Raw genomic sequence first — 23279 nt, 5'->3', positions numbered from 1 at the left:
GGAATCAGGAATCAGGAAGACATCTTTTATTTTTGTAGTAGATGGCTTTGTGTAAACAAAAAGGGAGGTAGATTCCAGAACTCACAAAAACAAGGCTGCTTTATTATCTGAGTGAATCCTTTTCATTACAAAATAAGCACAGGGGCCAGAACAGCAGCCATAATGTGAAAATGTTCACTAATGTCGTTCATTTATTTATAAAATTAGCCCTCACTTAAAGATCTCTCCCCTTCTTCATGCTAGACTTGCCAATTACTCTGACAAAATAGTAGAAATCTACCGCAAAGTGAAGTTGCAAATCTTGTAAAAGATGTGGGATTTTGTGAAGTTGATAAGGTGATGTTGACAATTGTTTGAATTACACACAAAGCTGCTGACAGATGGGAATGGAAGAAACAGAAAAATTAGCAACAAGTAAGGAAAAAATCAAGAGGAATGATGATGGAATAGTAATTCATCAGAAATGTTTGAAAATCAAATGAGTAAGAGGGCCCTTGGGAAAAGTAATGAAGTTCCAAAATATTTTACTATTTTTATGATAGTAATGGATGTCATAATGAGGTATTTTACTACCATAAATTTGGTAGAAAAATTACGTGAAGAAAATCTCCTATGTGTTTCATTCTTGGTTCTAAAAAGTAATTTATCCAATGATAACCCCCAGTTTAAAATACAATAAAATTAATCTCTTTTAATAATTTTTAGTTTTGCTTTTCAGAGTCAAGTCTCATTCAAACCTTATCCAGGCTCCGACTCTTTACTCTGCATTTTTCAGGTTCTGCTTTACATGGATTCACTTGAAGATTTTCCCCATTACAGATGATTCGGTGTGTTAAATCGTAAAAGCATGGATCAGGTGTTTTGGAACTTGGAAAGCGTTTTCGAGAAACCATCTGCCTTTGTATCCTCACTTTGCAGTTGAACATCTAAGAAATTGGATGACACAGCTGATTGTTAGGGGCATGGCAGGCAGAGAGAAAGGGACAAGGTTCTAAGATGCACGACACCCACGCTGTCCTCCCTACACTATGCTTTTGCCACTTTGTCCAACCCCCCCAGCTCCTGTGCGTTTGAGATTAATCATACTCGACAGCAGGTCATGTCTATGAAGTTTTTGAAGATCACTGAGAAAAGATGCCATCAAGGATTTAAATATAGTTACTTAACCCTTGATCATTTGTGTTCCTGGATGAGAATGAAAGTGCAGATAATTGAAAATAAAAACTTTGAATGCTTTAGAAATATTTTAGCTCTGTTCTGTTTTATAATATATGACTTATTCTCAAAATTACATTATACTTAATTTTTACTTTGAAAGTTTTGAGATGGCTTTTGGCCAAAAACATTAAAATCCTGACCCAATAATTTAAAACAACAGATAGCTCAGAAAGCATTTATGTTTAGCTTTGTAAAACTTTACAGAATATGACTGGTAGTGAATTTATCTTTTTAAAATATATTTCATTTGGGAAAATGTTAAAATTAGTTTATCTTTCTTGAGTACAAATCACTAATAATGGGTGGTTGAGGAAGTCAGTTTCAAATTAAAATTTTTTCTTAGATAATCCATGGAGCCAAGACTTTGCATATGGATGTTACAGAGTTATTTGGATTCCAAATTCTAAACTTATTTGTTTTCCAGAAACTTTTCAGCCTCAATAGTTTGAGGCTTTTCCGGATTTAGCATTTTTAGGACATCAAGAAAATACTCAAAATTTAGAAAATTTCAGACCATTAAAAATTCTTATTATCAATAAAAAATACAAATAAAAAAGAGCTCATCTTGTTATTCTTCTCATTATACTTCATTCCCTCCCCTCTTTCCTTCTTGCAGTTACAGCTGGGAAACAGGTGGCAGGCACAAAAGTTGCACAAACAAGCAGACACACACACACCCCCCCTCTCAATGGAGGGACCTGTTGTTGGGGTGTCCAGGGAAGACTTCTGGCTGAGGAGGACGCAGCTGTCAGGTCTCAGTCAGAGCTCTTGAGGCGAGGGAAGGGTTGAAGATATATTAGCCCTGCATGTGTGTCTCACAGCAAGACCTTGGTAAGTCACACATCCTAAGTCGCAACATAGTGGAGCCTTCTCTCAATTCCTATGTTCTTGAATTTTTCTTCAAGTTCCTGGGAGGCAGGAAAGCCCAAATCATTTTGAGCAGGAGAGTGACATGATCAAATTTGAAAGACTGATCTGGCTGCAGTGAGGAGAATGGACATTGTGGGGGTGGGGGTGGGGGTTGGAGGAGTGGGTAGGGAGAGATGCAGGAGGGAGGAGGAGAGTGGGGGTGGAGAGGAAGCAGGGAGACTAATCATTGGCTTCACAGTAGTTCAGGTGAGGGGGTTAGAACTTGGGCTAGAGAAGTGCCCAGATTCCAGAAAAATGGAGCCGAATCGATAGGACATGGTGCTGAATTGGCAGTAGGAAGCAGAGGGAGGTAGCAAGGAAAATCCCTAAATTTCTGGCTGAAACCTCCAGTTGGGTGATGGAGTCATTGGCAGAAACGAGAAAGTTGGAGTAGGTAGAAATTTGTAGGAGAAGATCAAGAGATCTGTTTTGGACATGCTAAGTGCGAGATACCAGTAGAACATTCAGGTAAAAATGTCAAATAGACCACTCGGAGCTCAGAAGAGAGGTGCAGATTGCTTTCAAAGCACCTACACACCTATACATATTTTATCTCATTTAATCATATAACAATCCCTTTATGAAACTGGCAGAGCAGACATTATTATCCTATATTTCATAGATGGGAAAATTGAAATAAAAAGATGTTCAGAGACTTAGCCAAGTTCACGTCCCCAAATTCCAAGGGCATCCTATGGGACATAATCATTTGATCCTGTTCCTCCACCTCTGAGTTTTATTATGTGTTTTAGTCTGATTTAAGGCTTCTTTTCTAGTTTTTTACAGGTGGAGCAAGAAGCAGGCTTTTCCCTCTTTATAGAGAGTCCCAGACTCCACAAGAGCTAAGAAGGCACAAGTGGAACTTATTGCTGTCTCTTGTTTTGAGGTCCAATGGGAAAAGAAAGAGGATGATCACCAGCTCAAAACGGGGGTTCACGGCCATGGATTGCATCAATCCAGACAGGGAGGGCACAGCAGAAATGGCCGTAGAGGTGTAGACTGTGGGCTTTAAAGAAAGCTGGTCCTTCTGTGTCCAGTGGAGGGACAGCTCTACCATGTTCTGGGTACCAGCAGAGACAACGGCAGACCCATAGACCAAGAGCCTCTCTCATTGCTGTAGGCAGTCCTACAGAGGTCTCGGCTCTCCCTCTTATAGGGCGACCCAGTGTGCTCCCAACTTACTGAGTGTCTGGGCATCCAAGAGTTCAACCACTTAGGCATAAAAACCCACCGGTTCTTTGAAGACATCTAGCTAAAAACCAGTCCCATTTCAAACCTATCTTTGATGCCTATAAGACATCTCTGTTATAATCAAGGTGCAATAGCTTAAACTTTTGAGGGAAAATCAAGTGACAAAAGAAAAAGTCTCATGAAAAGCATTGTTTGCTAAGAGAAACCCAGGCCCCAGGGAGGTGCATGTCTCAGGAACAGTACTAAGGTTCCAGATTCCTCTGTCCCTTCTCTCTAGCCAAATCTCCTCTAGCTTTAACAATTTTCTTTTCTGTGCATATTTGAACGTTCCCTCCTCCTTTCAGCTCCAACATACCTTTTTCTCTTTTTATTAACCTGACATTAAACATGTCTCCCCTCAGCTGCTACACACACTCTATTTTCAGTAGAAGGTGAACGTGGTTGCACTTTGGGTTCATCTGACATCTTGAACTATTTTTCAGATGTTGTGGGGAAAGCCAAACCCTAAATAACTTTAGCTGAACACTTTCTCCTTAATTTCTAGCCTCACGTGTATTTAAAGGGAAATATATTCCACATGTTTCTGATTTCATTTATCCCTAATTCCTCAAGAGGTTGAGACACAGTCGAGGTTCCAGAAGCCTCATGAAACTTTTCCCCCCACTCCGTCAAACACATCTTTCTCAGGCTTAGAAGCCCACTTCAAACCAAGTGTCAATGACTTAATTGTCAGTTTTCTTCTGAAATAGGGCCACTTCAGAAATTACGATCTAAAAAGTGTTCACAGTTTTCTTCCAGTCTCCAATTTCCCAAGTTTTCTTTGGTCTGTGTATTTAGGGCATTAAGAACTGCACACGCATGCAAGATTTTCTTTTGACTTAATCTTTTGGATTTTATTTTTCTCCTGTAGGTTGAGAGCTGAGACAGGGCCTGGGGAACGTGGAGTATAATAAAACTAATTTCGAACAAGATGCTTTCACAATGTCTGGACAGTCAAGGGAGGGCGTTTGTGGCCAGAGAACAGGTGTGAGGACAAGAAGGAGAGTGAGATGTCCTGAGACCACGTGTGCTCCAGAGAGAGAGAGGAGGAGTCCAAGAGGAGAGTGCCGCGGGCAACAGGGGGTGGCAAGGACCGGATCAGGGATAAAACCTAGAAGTGCTGTGCAGTGAGAACGGGAAGCCTGGCACCCAAATCCAAGCACCTGTCTTTTAAGATTACAGGTAATTGTGGCAACAGCAAGGGTCCATTAGTGAAAGTCATTTTTCACCTACCAGTTTATTTTCCCAGCAAAGCAAAAAGCAGGCAGAGAATGTACTCAGAGCTCACATCCTTACAGGTCACTTGGGACTTGGGACATGTGCTGCAAAAAAGTCATAGGAACTAGGTTTTCCTTTTAAAAAGATATTTCTTAAAGAATAAGCAAACTCGAGCAATAGCACTGGATCCACTAGTGAGCCAAACGCCAGCTATTTCAAACACACGAACAATTAAGATGCTGGGGCGGTGGAGTGGGGGCGGACTAAGGAAATTCCAGGGAAAGAAAAGGAGAAGCACTTGAAAATAGGTGGGGTTCATTTCCTCCATGCGTAGAGTTTTCTCCAACCGTTGCCTCCAGGCTCGGTGTTTCTGGTATTAATAATTCACAGGAAAAGGTAATGAAGTCACCCCAGCCTAGTCAGGGATAGAGGTGATTTAGAGCCTGAACCAAGGGCGAACCTTACAGGGAGTTTTCCCACTGGCCTTGTTACGCATCCCCCCGAAACCCTCTCTGCGTTTGTTCTGACTCAAGTGTGGTTTCATTGATGATATAGAATAGATGAATGTTCTGCAAAAGAATTACCACCTCAAGCTTGGGACAGCTGACTATAGATCAATTCTACTTCCACAGCCGATTTCTGTGGCGTGATTATCTGAAGGCAGCTCTTGGCCCAGGTACACAATTAGCAGGGTTAAATGAAGATTTAATGACTCAGGATTCAGTTGTCTACTTTTCAGTATACCTACAGTTTCCAACTAATCATTCTAATGCACCCTACTCGGAAGGGACCATGGCGTCTGGGACCAGTTTTGGGCACGAATCAGATGCTCGAGGGCCAAAGCTGGTGTCCTCCCACAGGGAGTGACTCAGGGGATGAGGGCAGGCAGGGCGGTGGCTGTGTTACTGTACCCAGAATTGCCCTGGGATAGTAAGCGTGCACTTGGCGCCGTAATGAAAGGTCTGCATTTCCGTCCTTACGCGGGCCCCACATGGTAGAAAGAAGGGAATCAAGACCAGAGACCATGCCAGCTGTCCAAAGCAAGCAAGTGAGCTAGGCCGGAAGAGATGGGCTCTGTCAGCCCTCTACGTCTGGCATGTGGCTTATTTCACTGCCCCAGCCCCTTCTTCTGGCTCCTGATACAGAGAAAACCTGCTGCGCTTCCTCTGCGGTAACAGAGCCCTCTTAGTAGAGGGTGACTGCTTTCTCCCACGTGCCCCCGACAATGACAGCACCCCTGTGACAGCACACAGAGCTGTCCCCTCCCTCCCGGCCTCCCTGAGACCCACTGCTGTGCAGCGGCTGGGGCTGACTCTGCTGGAGCCCATGCGGCCTCTGGGTAATGTTACTTGACTTATACATATTTTATTATGTTTGGCTGTTGGTGATGTTTAGATGAAAATTATTTCCAGATTATAATAAAGGCTGCCCTCTATTAAAGGAGTGTGGTTAGATCACTGACCATATTAACATCCTCAAAATTGGGGACTATATATCAAAGCATTGAGGAAGCAGGGGGTTCAAAGGTTGGGGGCAACGCGGGGAACCCAACAACCCACATGTAGTGTTCTTGGCTTAAAGGAACTGCTGAACCTTGGAAAAGATTTATACCACATTTATTATGATGCTGCAACCTCACCAAGGATATAAACCAGTCATTGGCACGCTCTCAAAGAACACATCATTGTAACTCGTTATAACAATACTGCTGTGATATGTGCTCATAATATTTATAAAGGCTAAGCTATGAAAACAGTACATGCCAACTGTCAGCAGTGATGTATCATTTAAAAAAAAGAGAACGTATACGACATAATGGTTTAAATGAACTCTGTAAAAATATGCTGCTCTGCTGAAGCCGGTTGGCCGTCTGGACCTCCGGTGTCAGGCGCTGCTTTCCAGGATTCGCGGCAGCCTGGCCTCCGGGAGCTCTCTTCCCTTCCTGCAGCTATTTTCAGAAATCCCGCAGTGTTCTTAGCAAACCTCACCCGATCCTGTATCTGGTTACTTAGTGCCTAGCAGAGTGCTTTGCTAAGAATGCTTGCAATCGATATATGTGGGCCAATTTCGTTTTTATACAAATGTGGGATACTTGTTGGCCAGCCAGAAGGTGGGGCAGATCGTTTTGCTTCCTTGCGGAAAGAAAAGTGATGGGGCCATCTTGAAGGGGCGCCCATGCGGTCTGGCTGATGATTCGGCTCCTGACTTGGGGCGGGCTCTGGGAAGATACTCAAGGAGCTTTTCAGAAACCAGCGTGACGTGAGGAACCAACAATTTCCCACTGAGATGGCTATTGGACAGCTGAAACCGCAGCAGCAACCACGGGAGCAAGGAAGAGAAGAAACATTTAATCGTCGAACCGGGAACTAACCGTGGGGGATTGACTTCTGAAGGGTGGGCAAGGTGCTTAGTCCATAAATTATTCTATCTAGTAAAAAGCCAAAATAGTTGGCAAAATCCCTGCCGTCACTACAGAAGGGAGGCAGGAGGGGAAGGAGGGGGGTGGCAGGGAGAGAAGAGAGTGACCGCTCAGTAAAGTCTGAGCTCTGAACATGTGGGCACAGACAGAACTTCTCGTAATTAGAGGATCAGCAATAAAACGCCGAAGGGAACCGTCCCCTAATGAGGAAGAAGGTCAACGAGGCAGACACATTTCCTTTGGCCAGTCTGTGCTAAGGTTCAAAACAGATATGGAGGTAGTTAAGAGACCAACCACGGACGAAATCTAGCTGGTATTATTTGGAGCTTTAGCTACATTTATGAACACATGCTTATCCACGTAAATGATCTCTTTAGAGAGCTATATATTATGTCTTCTACAGCGCAGGTTTATTTGTCTCCCCTAAACCTTTATTCTTTTTCTTAACCATGAAAGGTCTTGAGTTAAAAACAACTTATGGTATTTTGAAGAAGCAGTTCCTAAATGATTTGGCGTCGATCGACACTTACAGTCACAATACTCTGTCCAGCTTTATTAGCTGCTCTTACGGAACGATGACAGGGCCATTCCTGCTGTATAGAGCCACGAGCCTTAGGAGCAAGAGTCACACAGAGGAGATGCAAATGTACCTAGCCGGGCAGTGAGGTAAGGGAGTGAAGGAAGGGGTAAGAGACAAAGAGTGGGACCCGGAGACCCTGCCAGCAGGCTGGGGCTGTGGTCAGTGTGAGAACATGGCAGGAGGGGGAGGGAAACCACTTAGGGAGGTGGCCGACCAAGGAGATCAGAGGGCTCAGAGAACATATTTCACAGGCTTGTTCTGGAGGGTTTAGCTATGGTGATAGCCTTGCTGGCTTCTGGCTGATTAGAATGCAATGACCCGGTGACCCCTACTTTCGGCAAGGTACCATTGCATTACAGAACTCCTGGAGAAATTTCCACTCTTGCCAGAGGCCTCAGCAGGGAAGGAAGCTGGGATTCGTGCTTTAAGAACTCTGCAAGTTAAGACGTTGTCTAGGAATGTCCATGTCACTCTGGAGAAAGAAGGGCCCTGTTTCTCACGAAGCAATCATTTCTGGAAGCTGACTTGCTTTCTCCATGCTCTATCAATCTGCCACCTTTTAGGAGAACTAAATCTAGTCCAAACATTTTTATAATGCTATTTGATAGTCTGAAACCAAGTTATATTTTATCAGACCCACATTGTCATAGTTCCAACAGAGAGGCTAAAGAACTGCCCTCTAAACATGAAGTTTAAAAAAACTTGTGTTCCTCATTAGCCACAGACTTTAAATTTCACCGTTGGAACTTCCTCAACTTAGACAAATGTTAGGTGAAATAGCCTTAATCATGGACATTCTCGCAACTGTTAAAATTTGATGTGCACACTGAGAAATGTTTTCACCACAAAGTTGGATTTGCGTCTCTCTGTTGTACTCAAACCCCAAAACTTACGCAACTGTGATAAAAAGACAAAATGTGAATAAAGAATTAAGTGCTCTGAAAAATCAGCTATCTCCTGCAGGGATTTGGTACTGAAAACCCAAGGATTCTAAAGTCTAAGACGCTGGGGCCCCTAGGTGGCTCAGTTGGTTCAGTGGCTAGCTCTGGATTTTGGCTCAGGTTATGATCTCAGGGTCCTGGGATTGAGCCCCCCACCCCCCTCGGGCTCCACACTCAGCAGGGAGTCTGCATGAGGATTCTTTCTCTCCCTCTCCCTCTGCTCCTCCCTCCACTCACCCTCTCTCTCTAAAATAAATAAAATAAATCTTAAAAAAAAAAATAAAGTCTATGAGTCTTTTCTGAGTGCAGGAAAATGATTTCCTCTTGAACAGCAAATCATCTCATCCATAGGTCTCCCTGGTTGATTTCCGTACTGGGTCTCAGAGGTGATGTTGCTTTCTCACTTAAGGAGCATTAACTATTTTAGATGTGACCTCATATAACAGTAAATAATCAACATTGGACATAAAAAATTTAGAAATGGAGATTCAGCTGGAGAAAATGCTATCCTCCTGCATTTTCTTCTTTTAAAAATTTGTATTTCATGTTCTTCATCCCATGATAGCATCATACATTTAAATAAGGAATGTTCCTTGGCATATTTCTCAACAGAGATAACTCTTTTAATTTTAGAGCTGGAAGAGACCTTGATCCAATCCTTCAATTTCACGAATGAGGAAAAGAAGATCAAGTGACTCACCCATGCTCATATGAAAGAAATGGTTTATTTTAGGAGTTAAGGGGCTCAACTTCAATGAAATGAGCTAGCCAAACACCTGCTCCATTTCCTATTGTACCCTGAGTGGAGTTTAAATTTCGAAGCCAGTGTTTAGACTTGAGTGACCACACTTCTATTTTTTCTCCTCCACTGCCAGACTATGAGAAGTCGATCTGAAAATGTTCTTAATGACCTTCATTCCCAGGATCATATTCAGTCTTTCCCTCTTGTTGTCATCAGCAGATAGGTCACTCAGTCCAGAATTGGCCCTGGCTGCAGAAAGACTCAGGCGTTACAATTCTATAGGAATACCAGGCAGTCCGGCCGAAATGGAGAGGAAGAAAGCATTACAAGAGAAGAAAGTGGCCAGGTCCAAGGAACTTGTTCAGCGTTGCTAGCTGCGGAAAAACTATGTTCGTATCACTTTTCCAGAGCCTTCGATCATGGAATCTCTTCTGGGGACAGCCTGACCCTCCACAGATAAGCTACTGGAACTCTCTGAGGGAAGTTTTGGCTCCTTTTCTAGGAAGGAGGATCCCTGAGAAGACCCGTGCATATTTGTCACGTTAGCTGTACCTACAGACCCATCTGTCTGGTATTGAAATGAGCAGCCCACTCTTCCCTACCAGTTCGCAAGCACCCCACGGCAGGGCCCCTGTGAAGGACAGTGCTCTCCCAGGGGACAGCGTTCAGCTTTGACTCGGGTTGAGCTGTCCTCTCTCCTCTGGCTCTCTAGTTCTAGTCTCCCTCCCTCCTTCTCTTGTACCCGCGCGCGCGCGCGCACACACACACACACACACACACACACACACACACAGCCCCACCCCTGCTCTCTCCCCCTCCCGCTCGCGCTCTCCCCAGGCTTTGTCTGGCGGCTCCTGCCCGCTCCGTCTGCACCTCCCCCCCCCACCCCCGCCCTGGGCGTCCCGGTCCCCAGGCCCTGGGCGCGCAGGGGGACGTCGCGGCGCAGCAGGCCTGGGGGACTGGACCGCGTCGAAGGCCGGATGTGTGGGACGGGGCGAGACCGAGGCGCACAGCCCCAGACAGTGCGAGTCCCCGCCGACAAGACCGTAGGCGACTCCGACCGCCAAAGACGCGGGTCATTCCCACTGCAGAGGCCCGAGCGCGTCGGCCCGCCCTCCCCGCCCGCACTCCCCGGCGCCGCCGCGCGAACAAAGGCCGGCGGCGGGCTCGGGGCGCTCCCCCTAGCGGCCGCTCCTCCCGCGGCGGCCCCGGCGCGGCCTTCCAGGGCTTGCTCGGCCTCCCGAGAACGCCCTCGCCACGCAGCCGGCCGGACGTGTGGCCGGCGCTGCGCCTTCCCTCTCTGGCCCTCCCAGGCGGTGCCCGTTTTGACGTACTTGTGATCCAGGCAGAAAAGAAGCCTTCACAAGCCCACGTATTTTCCTCAGTGAGACAAAGAAGTAAGTGAGTCCCCTCACTTGGAGGGCGAGGAGGGGTTCAGAGTGCGCCCTGCCGTCCTCGGGTTTGGGCGCCGCTGGTGGAGGCTTACTTCGCCATTTATCTGCTCCAGCTGGAAGCGGGGGCTCAAAGAAAACCCTTGACAATTTTTCTGGAAGTGTGTACGGATCTACTGGATGGGGGGACGGATTCCGCGCTTGTCAGAGCGCACTGAGAGCCAAAGAAACCATAATGAAAAAAATCAAAACACAGAACACACACACAAAATCCTACCACCCAGTAGCCGCCAGTAAAACGCTGACCACTTTTGTCAACCCCAGTGCGCAGCCTGTCGTGGCTAGCAAGGGGAGGGCTCGCGGAGGGTTCAGAAATTGTCCTGAGCCACATGGGGGTGTCAGTCTCCGGGGTTATCGGATGTGCTCCCCAGGAACCCCTGGCGGAGGAAGGGCAGAACCTCCATCCGAGGGGTTCTGGCGTGTGAAAATGACTCAACTAGTTTGGGGGTGAACTGGAAAGTGTGCAGCCCAGATGGAAGGTTTAAGATCCATTCTGCCTGACACAGCTGGGGTCTCCAAGTTGCCTTTGGATAGAGCCGGGCCACACCCACAGCTGCAGCCGAGCAGTGCTATTTGAAACTCCCCCAGGGCCAACTGCTGTGAAAAGAACAGTTTATTACACAAAATAAAACAAAATGCCAGCTCATCTTTACAGTTTCACGGTCTGCCTTGGGGAGAAGAAAAGGAGTTTTAGTTTTCACCCCTTGTGCATCAAGTCTTGGGGCCAATTCTGGGAAGATCTGGAAAGTTCTCCGTCATGCTGTTGACTCACTGACCATGGGCCTAGCATTGCAGTCAATTGCTTCTCTTTGTGGGAAATGGGGAGAATGACATTTGCTATGGGGCTGTTATAGAGTGCCCTGGCCATAAGGCTAGATTCAGGTGATATGCTTAATATATTATAACCATTTTTCTCTATCATTTCAAACAAAGGTGAAGTCGGGCCACTTGTTTGACCTAAATCCAACTTTAGGAAGTTCATTCCACTGGACTCCTGTTTTTCAAAAGCAAACTTTGAAAGAAACAGATGAATCTGAAAGGCTGTATAAAATTGGGATATTGAGGCAAATATTGAAGTTTTTCTCCTCCAAATACAACACAGACGAGAGACAGTGAAAGAATCTTGTCGAATGAAGCATCAGAACAATTGGAGTAAAGATGAAAATTCTCTCCCCATAATATTTGGCATATGGGCTAAATACTTCTTATTTAGTGTTAAGAGGAAAGCAGCCCCCTTGTCCCTTTATTATCTCTCAGGCCCCTACTATACTGAATTAGACTCTTTGAGCCTAGAAAAACAACTAGTTTGCACTCTACACAGGAGAATCCAGCCTGAGACCACTATGAGAGCATTTCTATGGTACTGAAGCGTCTGAAAGAAACATGAACTAAGTTGATCAACCAGATGTTTTGTCTACACAATACTAAGCTTTAAGATATTTCCCCTATATGTGGGTACTTGGTGTCATATAGATGAAACACTTGGATGGATAATTGAGTTTTTTTCTCTTTGTTCAGATATTTGTGATATACTGAAACAGCTGAAGAAGTATTCCGTTCAAAGTTCAGAGGGAGGAAACAGAGAAGCAGGAGACAAGAGAGGTAAATAAAAGCAAGAACCAGGACCTCCACCGGCCTCGGTGGGGTCACAGCCTTCTGGGTGCACAAGCAGAGGGCACTTTTTATGAAGAAAAAGGCACACTTCCTAATGACAGCAACCCCATGCCAGAACATGTGACTTTGTTGTCAGAGCATGGGTGAGGTTTCAGCCTCCATTCTTCCCTCAGCTCAAGGCTTTTGTGCAGTGTGCTAACCATGCAACAGTACTTAGTAGCCTTGGAAAATCATCAAAGGGAGTAGGAGAAATGTTTAGTATTAAGGAACAAGTGAATATGAAGAAAGGGATAGAGTTTTACTCTGCTCACAGGCTTGCCCAGTGAATGGGCACAGTACAGAGGGCACTTCTGTTAATGTCAATTTTGGCCCAACCAGGAAAATATTTGCCCCCCCCACTCCCCCACCCCCGCTTTTTTTGGCATGTAAGAGTCCTGTTTGTTTGTTTGTTTATTAATTAATTAATTAATTTATTTATTTATTACTTTCAAGTTAAGGAAAGACTTGCTATTAATTCCAGTCGTGTATTTACTGCCTTTTCTGTTTGGTGCTGTGTCTGTCAAGTTTTCACTTCCCTGGAATTTTAACTCCCATCTCCCTCCCCACTCTACTCTCCCGTCTGCAACACAAATGCCTTTTATAAAATTTTTGCTAGTTTAATTAGCGCATGAATTCATTTTGATTGATGAATTGATGTGGCTTATTGGCATGAAGATTTTCCTTCCCTCCCAGCACTGTATGTAATAGAAACGGCTTGTGTGGGGGTGACACCTGCTTTGATGCTGCAGACACTCTGTTTGATGCGGAAAGGCCGGCCATTCAGCTGTGATTCTCTAGTCTCTGGGGAGATATTTTTTCATAGCTGTTGGTGGAGTGCGGGAAGGCTGGTGGTGAGTAGGAGGAGAGAGTGGTGTGGAAACTGATGGCTGAGTAACAGCATAGCTAAGAATTTAATGTTTATATTTTATTGGACTGATTTTGAAATAGTCATTGTTCACACCCTGGACCCAGGAGGAAAGGAGACCTTGACTTTCTGCCATCAGTAGTAAGGCATTGTGAATTAGTGCAGCGAGTTGAAAATTTCCAATGCCTCTTGCCAAAGAATTAAGCTGAAATTAGCACACAGTTGGTAACAATTTGATTTCTGGTCTCACTTTAATCAGTGAGGATTAATGGTTAAAATTTTTATTTCTAATCTCGCTTTAGCCTGACTAACAAAAGCTGTCACTTTCATGAAAACTGCTAAATGAAGAGGGATTTATAAGCTCTCTGAGAGAATAAAAGCTAAAGTGCTAAGGCCCACTTTTCAGACCATAAAATTTTCAAATTCCCCCAATAGTCCCTCACATACTGCTAGAAGAGCTGACTGCTGCTGGGCTCAGTAATGTTTATTGCTGGACAAAGGTGGTGGAAGAACTTGAGTGCATTCTTAATGACTTCAAAACTCCAGATGAAATGCAGTAATCTTCCCGGGGAAAATGAATGTTACAGAGCAGAGTGGGAAGTGGGATTTTAATTGTAAATGGAGCATTCCTCGGAGTATTTAATATATTCATATATATATATAATATATACACCCCCTTTTCCGTTTCCTGTTCTCACCTGAGCTAGACCTTCCTGTTACCTCCCCTGCCATTTGGGTTCACAGCAAATTTGTACAACTGGTGGAGTCTGTCCTCACTCTACTAAGATTTTCCCTGAGTTTCCTTTGAACGGTTTCTCATTGACTCCCACCCCCAATAGACTCTCACTGCAGACCCTCATCCAGACTTTACCCTGTCTCAGAACCTCACTTCCCACCAAAATCAAGTGTGGTTACAAATCTTTATGCACTCATTTCTCACTTTTTCATTTTGAGTGTCTTGAGGGCAGAGTCTGTGCCCTCACTTAACCATTTGTGCCACTGTGCCCCAAGTGTCTTGTATGCTACAGGCATGCTCAAGTCAGTTCCGGTGCAGTGCCGGGGTGCTGGGGAGGGGATTTTCGCATCACATGAGTGGTGGGACCAGATGGTCTTCAGAGTGCCTTCCACTCCCCAGTTGGACGATACTAAAGCCTTACCAGAAGGGGCAGCTGGCTTCTTCACTCCTTTTCTCTAGTTTGGTCAAAAATAAATATGAGCCTTTTCTCCAAGGTTTAATTATCTTCTAATAAATACAATCCTTAATGACTGGGCTGCTCCCAAAGATTATACTACGGAATGAATACCTCTTTGAATAATGGGCTGGGCAATAAGAATGCATTCTCCCAACGTGAAAATCCAAGAACCATCAGCTCTCACAACTCTTTGTTTTTCTAGTGATAATTAATTCTTTTTCTCTTATCAAAATGAGTCCAGTATCAATTATTTTGGAGGGCTTCCCTCCACCTCTAACGAATTACAGTGGTCCTGGCTCATGGTGGCCTTAATCCTTCCAATGAGCCTTCTGCTAAATGGGGTGCTATTCAGCATTGTCAGGCAGTCCTGGTCAGGGCAGCCCACAGAGCTGCCCTCACAGCTTTCCCTCACCCACCTCAGGCTAGCCATGGGGCACTGTGTCAGCTCTCTAGGTCATGGTCCTTACCATCTGTCCACTACTTGGTCTCCCTGCAGGAGTGGGTCACATCCGCCTCCTCTAACCCTTGGGTTCCTTCCCCATCTTGGACAGTCTAACTCGTCTTCTCTATGATCCCTAGACAAGAAAAGCCTCCCTATTTTTTCTTAATTCTTACAGCAGAGAAAGACACAACCGTATTAACTAACTCTCCTCATCCAGGAGGAGAGACTGCGTCGACCCTTCATTTCTACTGAAATAAATCTATCTGTATCTATCTATCTATTCCTCTGTCTACCGTCTATCTCCATGTCTCCATCTCCGTATCTATCTTAGGTTGATTGAGTATTGGCCTGTAACTTCCTGTTGGAAACACACTCCTAGTCCACCTTCTCCAGTGGTACCATACATGCGTTGCCTGGGTTTGCATGTGATTGTATGGAGCAGAAACTCGACTACAGTGGCCTAATACCAAACGGGGTTTATTTTCCTCGTGTAATAAAAATTCCCAGGATAGGCAGTTTAGGACTGGTGCTGTTGCTCCATGTCATCACTCATGCTCTCTCTTCCTATGCTTAGTGTGCTCCTTTCATCTATGTGATTTAAAGTTGGCTGCTTCCAGGCAGGAAGAAGCGAGTCAAGCAGATCCTTTCTCTTCATGAAGCTTTGCCTTTTTACTTAGAAATAGGAGTCTTTCCTAGGGATCTTGCTCGTATCTGTGATCAGAACCATGAGCCCTGGTTATATGGGAAGCTGAGTAGATACGTTAATTTTCCAGCCCTTCTAGCAGAGGAAATGGAGGGAGAAGTTAAGGGATGGAGTGGGTACTGAGTAAGCCATTCTATAGTCCCTGTCAAAATGCATGACTTGTCCTACATTATTTAGAAAAAGAAAAAAAGAAAAATCCTTTGTGTCAGTGTGTGACTATGACTAAAGAGACAGATGCCTACCCAAAGAGTACAGCTGGTGTCATCTTTGAATTAAATGATGTCAATAAAGATTGACAGCGGAAGCTGTCATAGCCAAGGCACAGACAGTTGGGAGGGGGTCCTTCCAGGAAGATGGCTACGGTCAAAACCACTGTTTACAAAGGCAGGGGCGACATGAAAGCTCTAAGCTGCGGTGAGTTTGTATATTGCCCTGGGCCTCGCAGTGGGGAAGTAGAATGGGGAGACACCCGTGGGAGAACGGCGGGCGCGCCCGTCACAAAGACCCTGCGCAGTGGCTGCACACTGGAATCAGTTGGGAAACTTTTTAAAAGATACGCACTCCTGGAACCCACCCCCAGAGATTCTGATTTAATTGACCCAGGATGTGGGCAGGGTATCAGGATAATTTAAAACTCCCCAGTTAAGAGTCCAATGCATACTCTGTTATATTGTTCTGAAACACAGTACCCCACCTTCCTCAGAGCCGTGCTCGCTCAGTCGGACCTTGGCCTGATGCCGTAGCGCACGGTGCCGGGTGAACCTGGCTGCGGGAACTCTGGTTGCCTCTGCAGCAGCCGCGCTGTCGGGCACCAGCCTGCATCCTCTTCATGAGATGCTGCAGGAAAAGTGCTTCCAGCTCTCAGTTTCAGGAAATGTGATTCTCTGGAACATTTGGTTTATTTTTGTCTTGTTGACATGCTGAATCTTATAAATGACTCTGTTTCCCCTCTTTATTTTGGCTCCGAGGAAGCTTGGGAGCAACTCTATATTACCATATGGTGTACATTCCTCTCTGCTGATATCACTCTTGGAGTTAGTATTTTCTCATCTAAAAATTTTATTCAGGCTCCCTCAAGTTTTAAGAATAGTTTCCTATTCTATTTCTTTAAGCTGTCTCCAGTCTTTGGTAGAATGAGGCAGAGGATTAAAAGAAGTAAAATCAACCCCCCCCCCTAAAAAAAGCCTAAATCCCTCACCACCATCCAAGCAAAACCCATTTCATCCTTCTACTTGCAATTTTCCCAACATTTGAATGTTTAAAATTTTATGTCTTTTTGTCTTCAAAGTTATATTTGAAATTTATTTTAATCTAGTTTTATCTGTGTAAAACTGTTCTGCATTGGAATTTGGGTGGTAGTATCCTGAAGAGTAATTTATTCCTGGGTCTCCACCCTCAATGAATGGCCTTAATTCTTCATGGAGTACTTTGCTTTTGGAATTTAAAGATATTAAGATTTAGGGACTTTGTTATTCTATTTACATTAGCAGAGCCACTCAGCAGGTAGTGTAGTGGGTGCTGTTAGAGAATGGCTGTATTTGTATCTTTGCCTCCCATAGCTTCCTCCTGGCTTTATTGTTTGAGGGGTTGTTTTGAACGAAAAGGAAAGCAGCTGCTGTAGCAGTTCATGGTGAGACAGAGAACCAGAAAGCAGTCCTGATTTCATTTCACGAAGACAGCACTTAAGCTTTGATTTTCACTGTTGTCCAGTATCAGTTATACCAGACATGCTTTAGATAGCTACAACCCATTTGTAAGTCACTTATTTTGTACATTATGGCCTAATGTCTGGCAGAGTGTTTCCAAGTTGCCTATTATCATAAAAGTTAAGAACTCTGACAGAGATATTAGGAATCATAATGATACAATATTTATGAGGCAAACTACCAGGTAATATCTAGTGATGGAAAAATAGCTAGCAAGCATTTTCAAAATAAGTTTGCTATTAGTCAGCCATTGTTAACTAATGTAGAGTTAGAAACAAATCAGATGTCCAGGATTAATAAATAAGCCCTTGTTATGCATCTTTGGGGAGCACACTTGACCTTTCTGGATTCCGGAGGCCAAGGAGGACAGTTAAAATGACATGGGTATTTTAAGGTTCAACTAAGAAGGCAGAGTATTGAATTCATGGTTTAGTATTCTGAATTAAAAAGGATAATTAAGAACAGATGCCAGATTCTTCTACTGTTGACTTAGGTGCTAATTGGAATATGGCCCCGAGAGGAGGTAGCCTTCCTAGAGCAGACCACAGGATCCCTTGCATCTCTTATCTCTTTTTAAAGACATTGGCAAGTAAGTAAAGGACAGATGTGGACAGAATGGAGGCATTCTATCTTTTTCCCTCCCCGCCTCTCAGCTACCATCTCTCAGCTCCTCGGCCCAACCTCCCAAATCTCTCAGCTACCATCATTTATATGCATTTTGGGGAGGAGGGCACTAGGGGTGGAAAATTTGGTGTCTGTGCTTCCTTGCCCAACTCTTCTTCTTTTTTTAATCCTAGAAGACTCTGGAAGGCAGAAATTTGCAATAGTAAATGTTGGCCTTCAAGGTATGAAATCATGCTGTGAAAATTGTAGAGGTCTCCACACTACAGCATTGACCATGGCCTTTGTGTAAATTAGATTCCTAGCTTTCAGGGCAGGGATTGTTTCTTGCAGAATTTTGCCCACCCCTGTCGTCATCTCTGGTAAGCAGCAATATTTGTTCCAAGTACTGCTGCTTTCCATTGCCTGAGAGTTCTGTCAAGAGGAAAAACAATAATTGTTACACTGAAGTTACTGCATTTTTTGTGACACTAGCAAAATGACTTGCCTTATAATCAAAACTAAGAAGGGAAAGAGACCCTTTACAATCTGAGATCCTACCCAGCTCCAAATAAAATTTTTCAATTGCAATGTGATGTCCCAATAGTAATTTAGTAGCAAAATCTCTTCGAGATTTTTCCATTGCATTTCCCCCCCACTATGTACCAAGGGAATGTAGAGAGATTTCAACTCAAGAGAACTCCTCTGCTCAGGCTCCATCCTCTTGCCTCTTGTCTTGCCTGGTACTGCAGGTTTCTAGGTTTTATATATTAAAGAACCCAGGAGCTCAGGGTTTCCAGCAAGGTTGTCTAGATGGATAAATGTGCAGACCGCCCCTCTCTTCTTCCTCCCTGCTGGGTTAGTTCTGTCTCAGGCCACACATTACTCTGCTAGTCACCAAGACTTGTCCCAGCCCCTGGACAACCCAAGCCTCCTTTTGGACATATGGAACCAGCAGGGGACAAGATTGCCACTCAGCTTCCCTGGCTTCATTAGGAAACACGCTGTGTACGGTGTGAGGCTTGAAGAACTGCAGGGTGTGCGTTCATTACTAAAGAGGAGAAAACTACACCAGTCTCTGAAGCAGTCAGATGATTTCTCTCGTGCAGGTATTTGCACAGGATGCTGCCTGGACATCTCTGATGGCATGAGAGTAGCAACAACCAATAGACACACCCCGAAACCCACGGTCCCTTTGGATTTAGCTTGAATACCCTGGGGATTTTTAGGTATGAAGAAATGTGCTTTCTAGGGCAGACAATGAGCCCAACCACCAGTGTTTCTGGAGCATCGGAATCTATTTCCCAGGCACTGTGGCATAGTAGTTGTGAATGTGGACTTGGAACCAGATGTGGTAAATGTGAATCCTGGAACTGGGAGGTGGGGTCAAACTACGTGAAGGAGGGAGGAGCAGCTCCCTGAAGAAAAACTGAGGTGCCCCAGAAAGGAAGAAGTAGCAGTTCCGGAGTAGGTCAGCTCTCCCACATTCTCGCGCTGTAAACCTGAGCCTCTTATAGAGCCGCTATGCACATCGGCCACTACACAGCGTTAGTAGTACCTTTTGGTGTGTGTTCGTGAAAGGACTCAATGAGGTTGAGTTGTAAAAATGCATTTAAAGTACTTAGGATATAGCAGGCTCTCAATAAAAGGGAATTGGAAAAAAGTAGATCTGCCATATCTTTCTCTCTCTCTTCATATTAGACATTTTCTAAGGTTCTTTGGACTCGGCTTCCCTCTTTCCATCACTCCCTGAGCCACTGAGGTCTCCTGAACTCAACATAAAGAACCCCTTCCAGTTACAGCTTTGAATCTGGCTAAGGAATGAAATTATTTTTTTGTATGCGTTTATTGTTGTGGTTATGATTACTATTAATTTGCCATCAAAAGAAAGTGCATCCTTAATGAGTCAGTCTGCATCTCATCTCCACATTTCCAAATCAAAGCCCTGAAACGCACAATGCAGCTTGCTGGGGAAGCAGCCTTTTGAGTTTTGTTCGTGTAACTTATGCAAGAAAATGTTCTCCATGATCTGCCTCCCTAATAATTCTTAAGGGTTGAACTTATGCTCGGATGGTTACATCTGGTTCTATAGTTAACAAATAGGTCAGAAGGAAAAGGAGGAGTGAAAAAAGCCATCCAGGCCCCCGTCCCTCGTTTTTTTCCTCAGTGTGAAGTCATTTGCTTTTCTTTCTAGCCCGTACCAAGTCCTCAGAAGTTGCGCCAGGCAGATGGTGAGGTTATAGCTTGGGCAAAATGTGTTCTAATGTTATCAGCTTTAAAGGAGCACAAGGAGGAGAGAGGAAAGATGGTTTGTGGTATTTTTGTTTATTAAATTTGATGGTTGGATTATGACATTTATATTTATTAAATGTACGGAATCTCATCCATCACTGTTGACAGTAGAACATGTCCTCTGCGGTTGGCATAGCTGTCTTTTCCTGCAAGGAGATCTAACATTCATTCTTACTTGGGAGACTAAGAAGAGGTGGAGAAAAAAGAAGATCCGCCCTTTTCAGTGCCACCACCCTGGGGAAATGGGAGTATGAGATAAGTGTTATTGTGTTTGATTCTGTCATGTTAAGATGCATTTTCCTTGTTTGGGTCGTGAGCCGGTTTGATGCTGCAGTGGAGGAAACCCTTAGTGGCGTGGGAGCAGCATAGCCAGTGAACCCAATGCAGGAAAAATACATAGAAAGAGGGCTCTCAGCTTTGCTCCATTAAAATCCTGGCATCAGCACAGGTTGAAAAAAATGTCGCAAGGGCTTTGTCTAGTGGCTAGAGCACATTAGCAGCCAGGCGTCTTCATTCCGTTCTGGATTTTATTACCTACCAGATGTGGGCTTCTTGGATATTTTATTAGAGCACCAGGTGAGCTGATGAAAGGACAGCACTCCGACTGCCTTCCAAATGACTCCTGGTTCACTTGAGTTTTGTTTACATGTAGGAGGAGACAGGAGCTGGCAAGGCTTAGAAACAAGAAGGCACTGTCACCCACACAGTGCCTCAGTAGGTCTGAAGGGGAAGGAGATGGTATGCTTGCTTAAGGCCTACAGATCTTTTCCAGAGTATTACTTAAAGATGTTTTTACAGCCAATGTGCAAATGAATGAGACACATGGGTTCAATCTCTTCAGCCACATATGATTCCAAAAGTAAAAGGTTCATTTAGGTTTGAGCAATCCCAGTACATTTGGAAACCAGTTAACCCAACATGTTGCCTGCACAGCCTGGAAATCTTTGAATTATAGGTATTTAAGATACTAACCTGGAGAAGAGATTAAGTCTTTTTCCTTTCCCCCATTCCACCCCCTGGTCTCACTTTTCGGGCTAATGTCGCGTTCTAACTCCAACCGATAGTGTCCTAGGTGACCTTTCTGATGCAGGCCCATCTGTACTTGCTGTGTCTAAGAAAGATTTCAAGCAGTAGCAAGCATTTACATAGACTTCACACAGATTTTGACTGTAGGGTATATCCCTTCTCTTTGGTTGACGTAGGACCTGGGAAATAGTTTACAAGAGTACCATATATTAATCTCATTCTTTTTTAAATCAGGAAAATAACTGTTCATAAGTATTATCAGTCATTAATAGAGCATCTTTTGGGTATAACTCTCACCTGTGTATTATGGAGGCTATTAAACAACGGTAAATGTCAGTTTATCTCTAGAGAGTTTAAACAAAACATATGAAAAGCCAGACCTCTACAAAGAGGCATAATTTCCTGCTAGATTGTGTGTGTGTGTGTGTGTGTGTGTGTGTGTGCGCGTGCATGTGCGCGCGCATCTGATTACATAAATGGACTGTAAACATTTCCAGGGGTGGGAAAGAGTGCAGGTCCTGGGTGTTAACAAGGCAGAGGTCATGAGTGCACTCCCCACATGGACCACTTGGCTCTGCTCCAACCCACTGCCACAGAGGGCCCCTCGGAGTGGGAGCTGTGATCCCTCTGACTATTCTGCAGTTCACGTGAGTGAAGCCAGGGCTCATTTATGGAGGGGGGCAGCTACCCTAAGTCTTTTCTGTTTCTTTCTTGAATAAAAGCAATACTATACAAGATATAATTTTAATTGCACACAATATAATTCTCATCTGCTGCTTGGATGAAGGGAGTGAATATTTGTGAGCACATACTATATGCAAGGGTATACACACACATATCTCATATATATGCATATACATATATTGTTTCTCATTTGATTCTCACACAATTCTCTAAAGTAGGGATTTAGCATTACCATGTAACTGCTAAAACTCTAAAGATCAGAGCATGGTATGTAGTAGGTGCTCAATAAATCTGTGTTGAATGAATAAATGAATGAAACTCAGATGAAAAATCTCTCTTTTGCTCGTGGCCGTAAAGTAGGCAAGAGGCAATAGGAGGATTCTGGCCCAGTTCATATGGCTCCAAAGCTTACTTTTGTCTTGGCACTGCACAGGAGAGACAGCACAGTCAGGTCACTGCACTGCCCAGGAAACGGAAGCACATCTGAGAAGATGTCTCCATCCCTCCACCTGAGGCTCGTGTTGCAGGTGCAGCCATAGCTGTGGATCTCCCAGCAATCCCTTCTTCAACTGCAACCCGAGCTATGAACAGAGAGAGGGAGAGTACTGTGCTTGGGGCTGCTCCTCTCCTTGGGAAGACTTGCAGCAATGCCAGGTGAGGGGACAGGAGGTACTGAGGGTGTGGTGGCAGAGGGAAGCATTGTGGACCCAGGAACAATCCTGAAATCTTTGATCTGTGTTTGGCTCCACTAGTCACTAGACTCCTGACAAGCAGATTTCAGGGTTCCGTAGGTTGAAACATAGCAATTCCACACTTGGGAGGGAACTGCTATTTTATTGCCCCAATTAACTGGTTTATTTGTTTATAAATTCTTCCCTTTTCTGTTTTATGATGCAGTTGTGGTGTGTTTAATGGAACTGCAAGATTAAGACTGGCAAGATGACTGCATGTTATGTTTCCAAAGCTAATAAATGGTTTGAATCCAGAATGTTTGTGGCCCTTTCCAAAAATATTTGGTTTCTCTAAAAAGCAACAGCTGTTGGGAAATGGATGGAAGTTTTTACTGTAGTGTGTATAGCATTTTATTTAATGCTTTCATTCCTTTGGGGAATTTGCCTGCCTGATAGCAGATGAAACAACAGGGACTTAGCAAAATATAAAAATTCGTGATGTTAAAAATCAGCAAGTTGGATGTTAAATTTAAAAGTCACACAAGAAAACCAAGAATCTCTTTCTAAAAATACTTCTTGCTGAGTGGAAATTTTTTGCTTCTGTGAGGTTAGGTATAAATTTTAAAAATTCACTTTCCACTAATATTTCTGTTGTATTTTGCAATTTACAAAGCACACACATACTTAAAACTTGGGTTTTACTACAATTCTACTAAACAGCTAGGGGCAATGATTT

At 44.2% G+C, this 23279-nt stretch overlaps 1 protein-coding gene across 1 annotated transcript in view; it reads left to right on the top strand.

Moving 5' to 3' along the window:
- LOC103659601 overlaps window positions 1-23279 on the top strand; it is a 122634-nt gene that overhangs the window by 42579 nt on the left and 56776 nt on the right. The window contains exons 2-3 of the mRNA XM_040636603.1: window positions 10171-10654; window positions 12227-12310. Coding sequence (XP_040492537.1) covers window positions 10171-10654; window positions 12227-12310 — 568 coding nt within the window. The remainder of the gene's footprint in view (window positions 1-10170; window positions 10655-12226; window positions 12311-23279) is intronic.

This window comes from Ursus maritimus, unplaced genomic scaffold (genome assembly GCF_017311325.1).
Source record: "Ursus maritimus isolate PB19 unplaced genomic scaffold, ASM1731132v1 scaffold_1, whole genome shotgun sequence".
NCBI lineage: Eukaryota > Metazoa > Chordata > Mammalia > Carnivora > Ursidae > Ursus > Ursus maritimus.
Note: the sequence above shows the minus strand (reverse complement) of the source record. Positions and strands in the feature narration are given on the sequence as shown.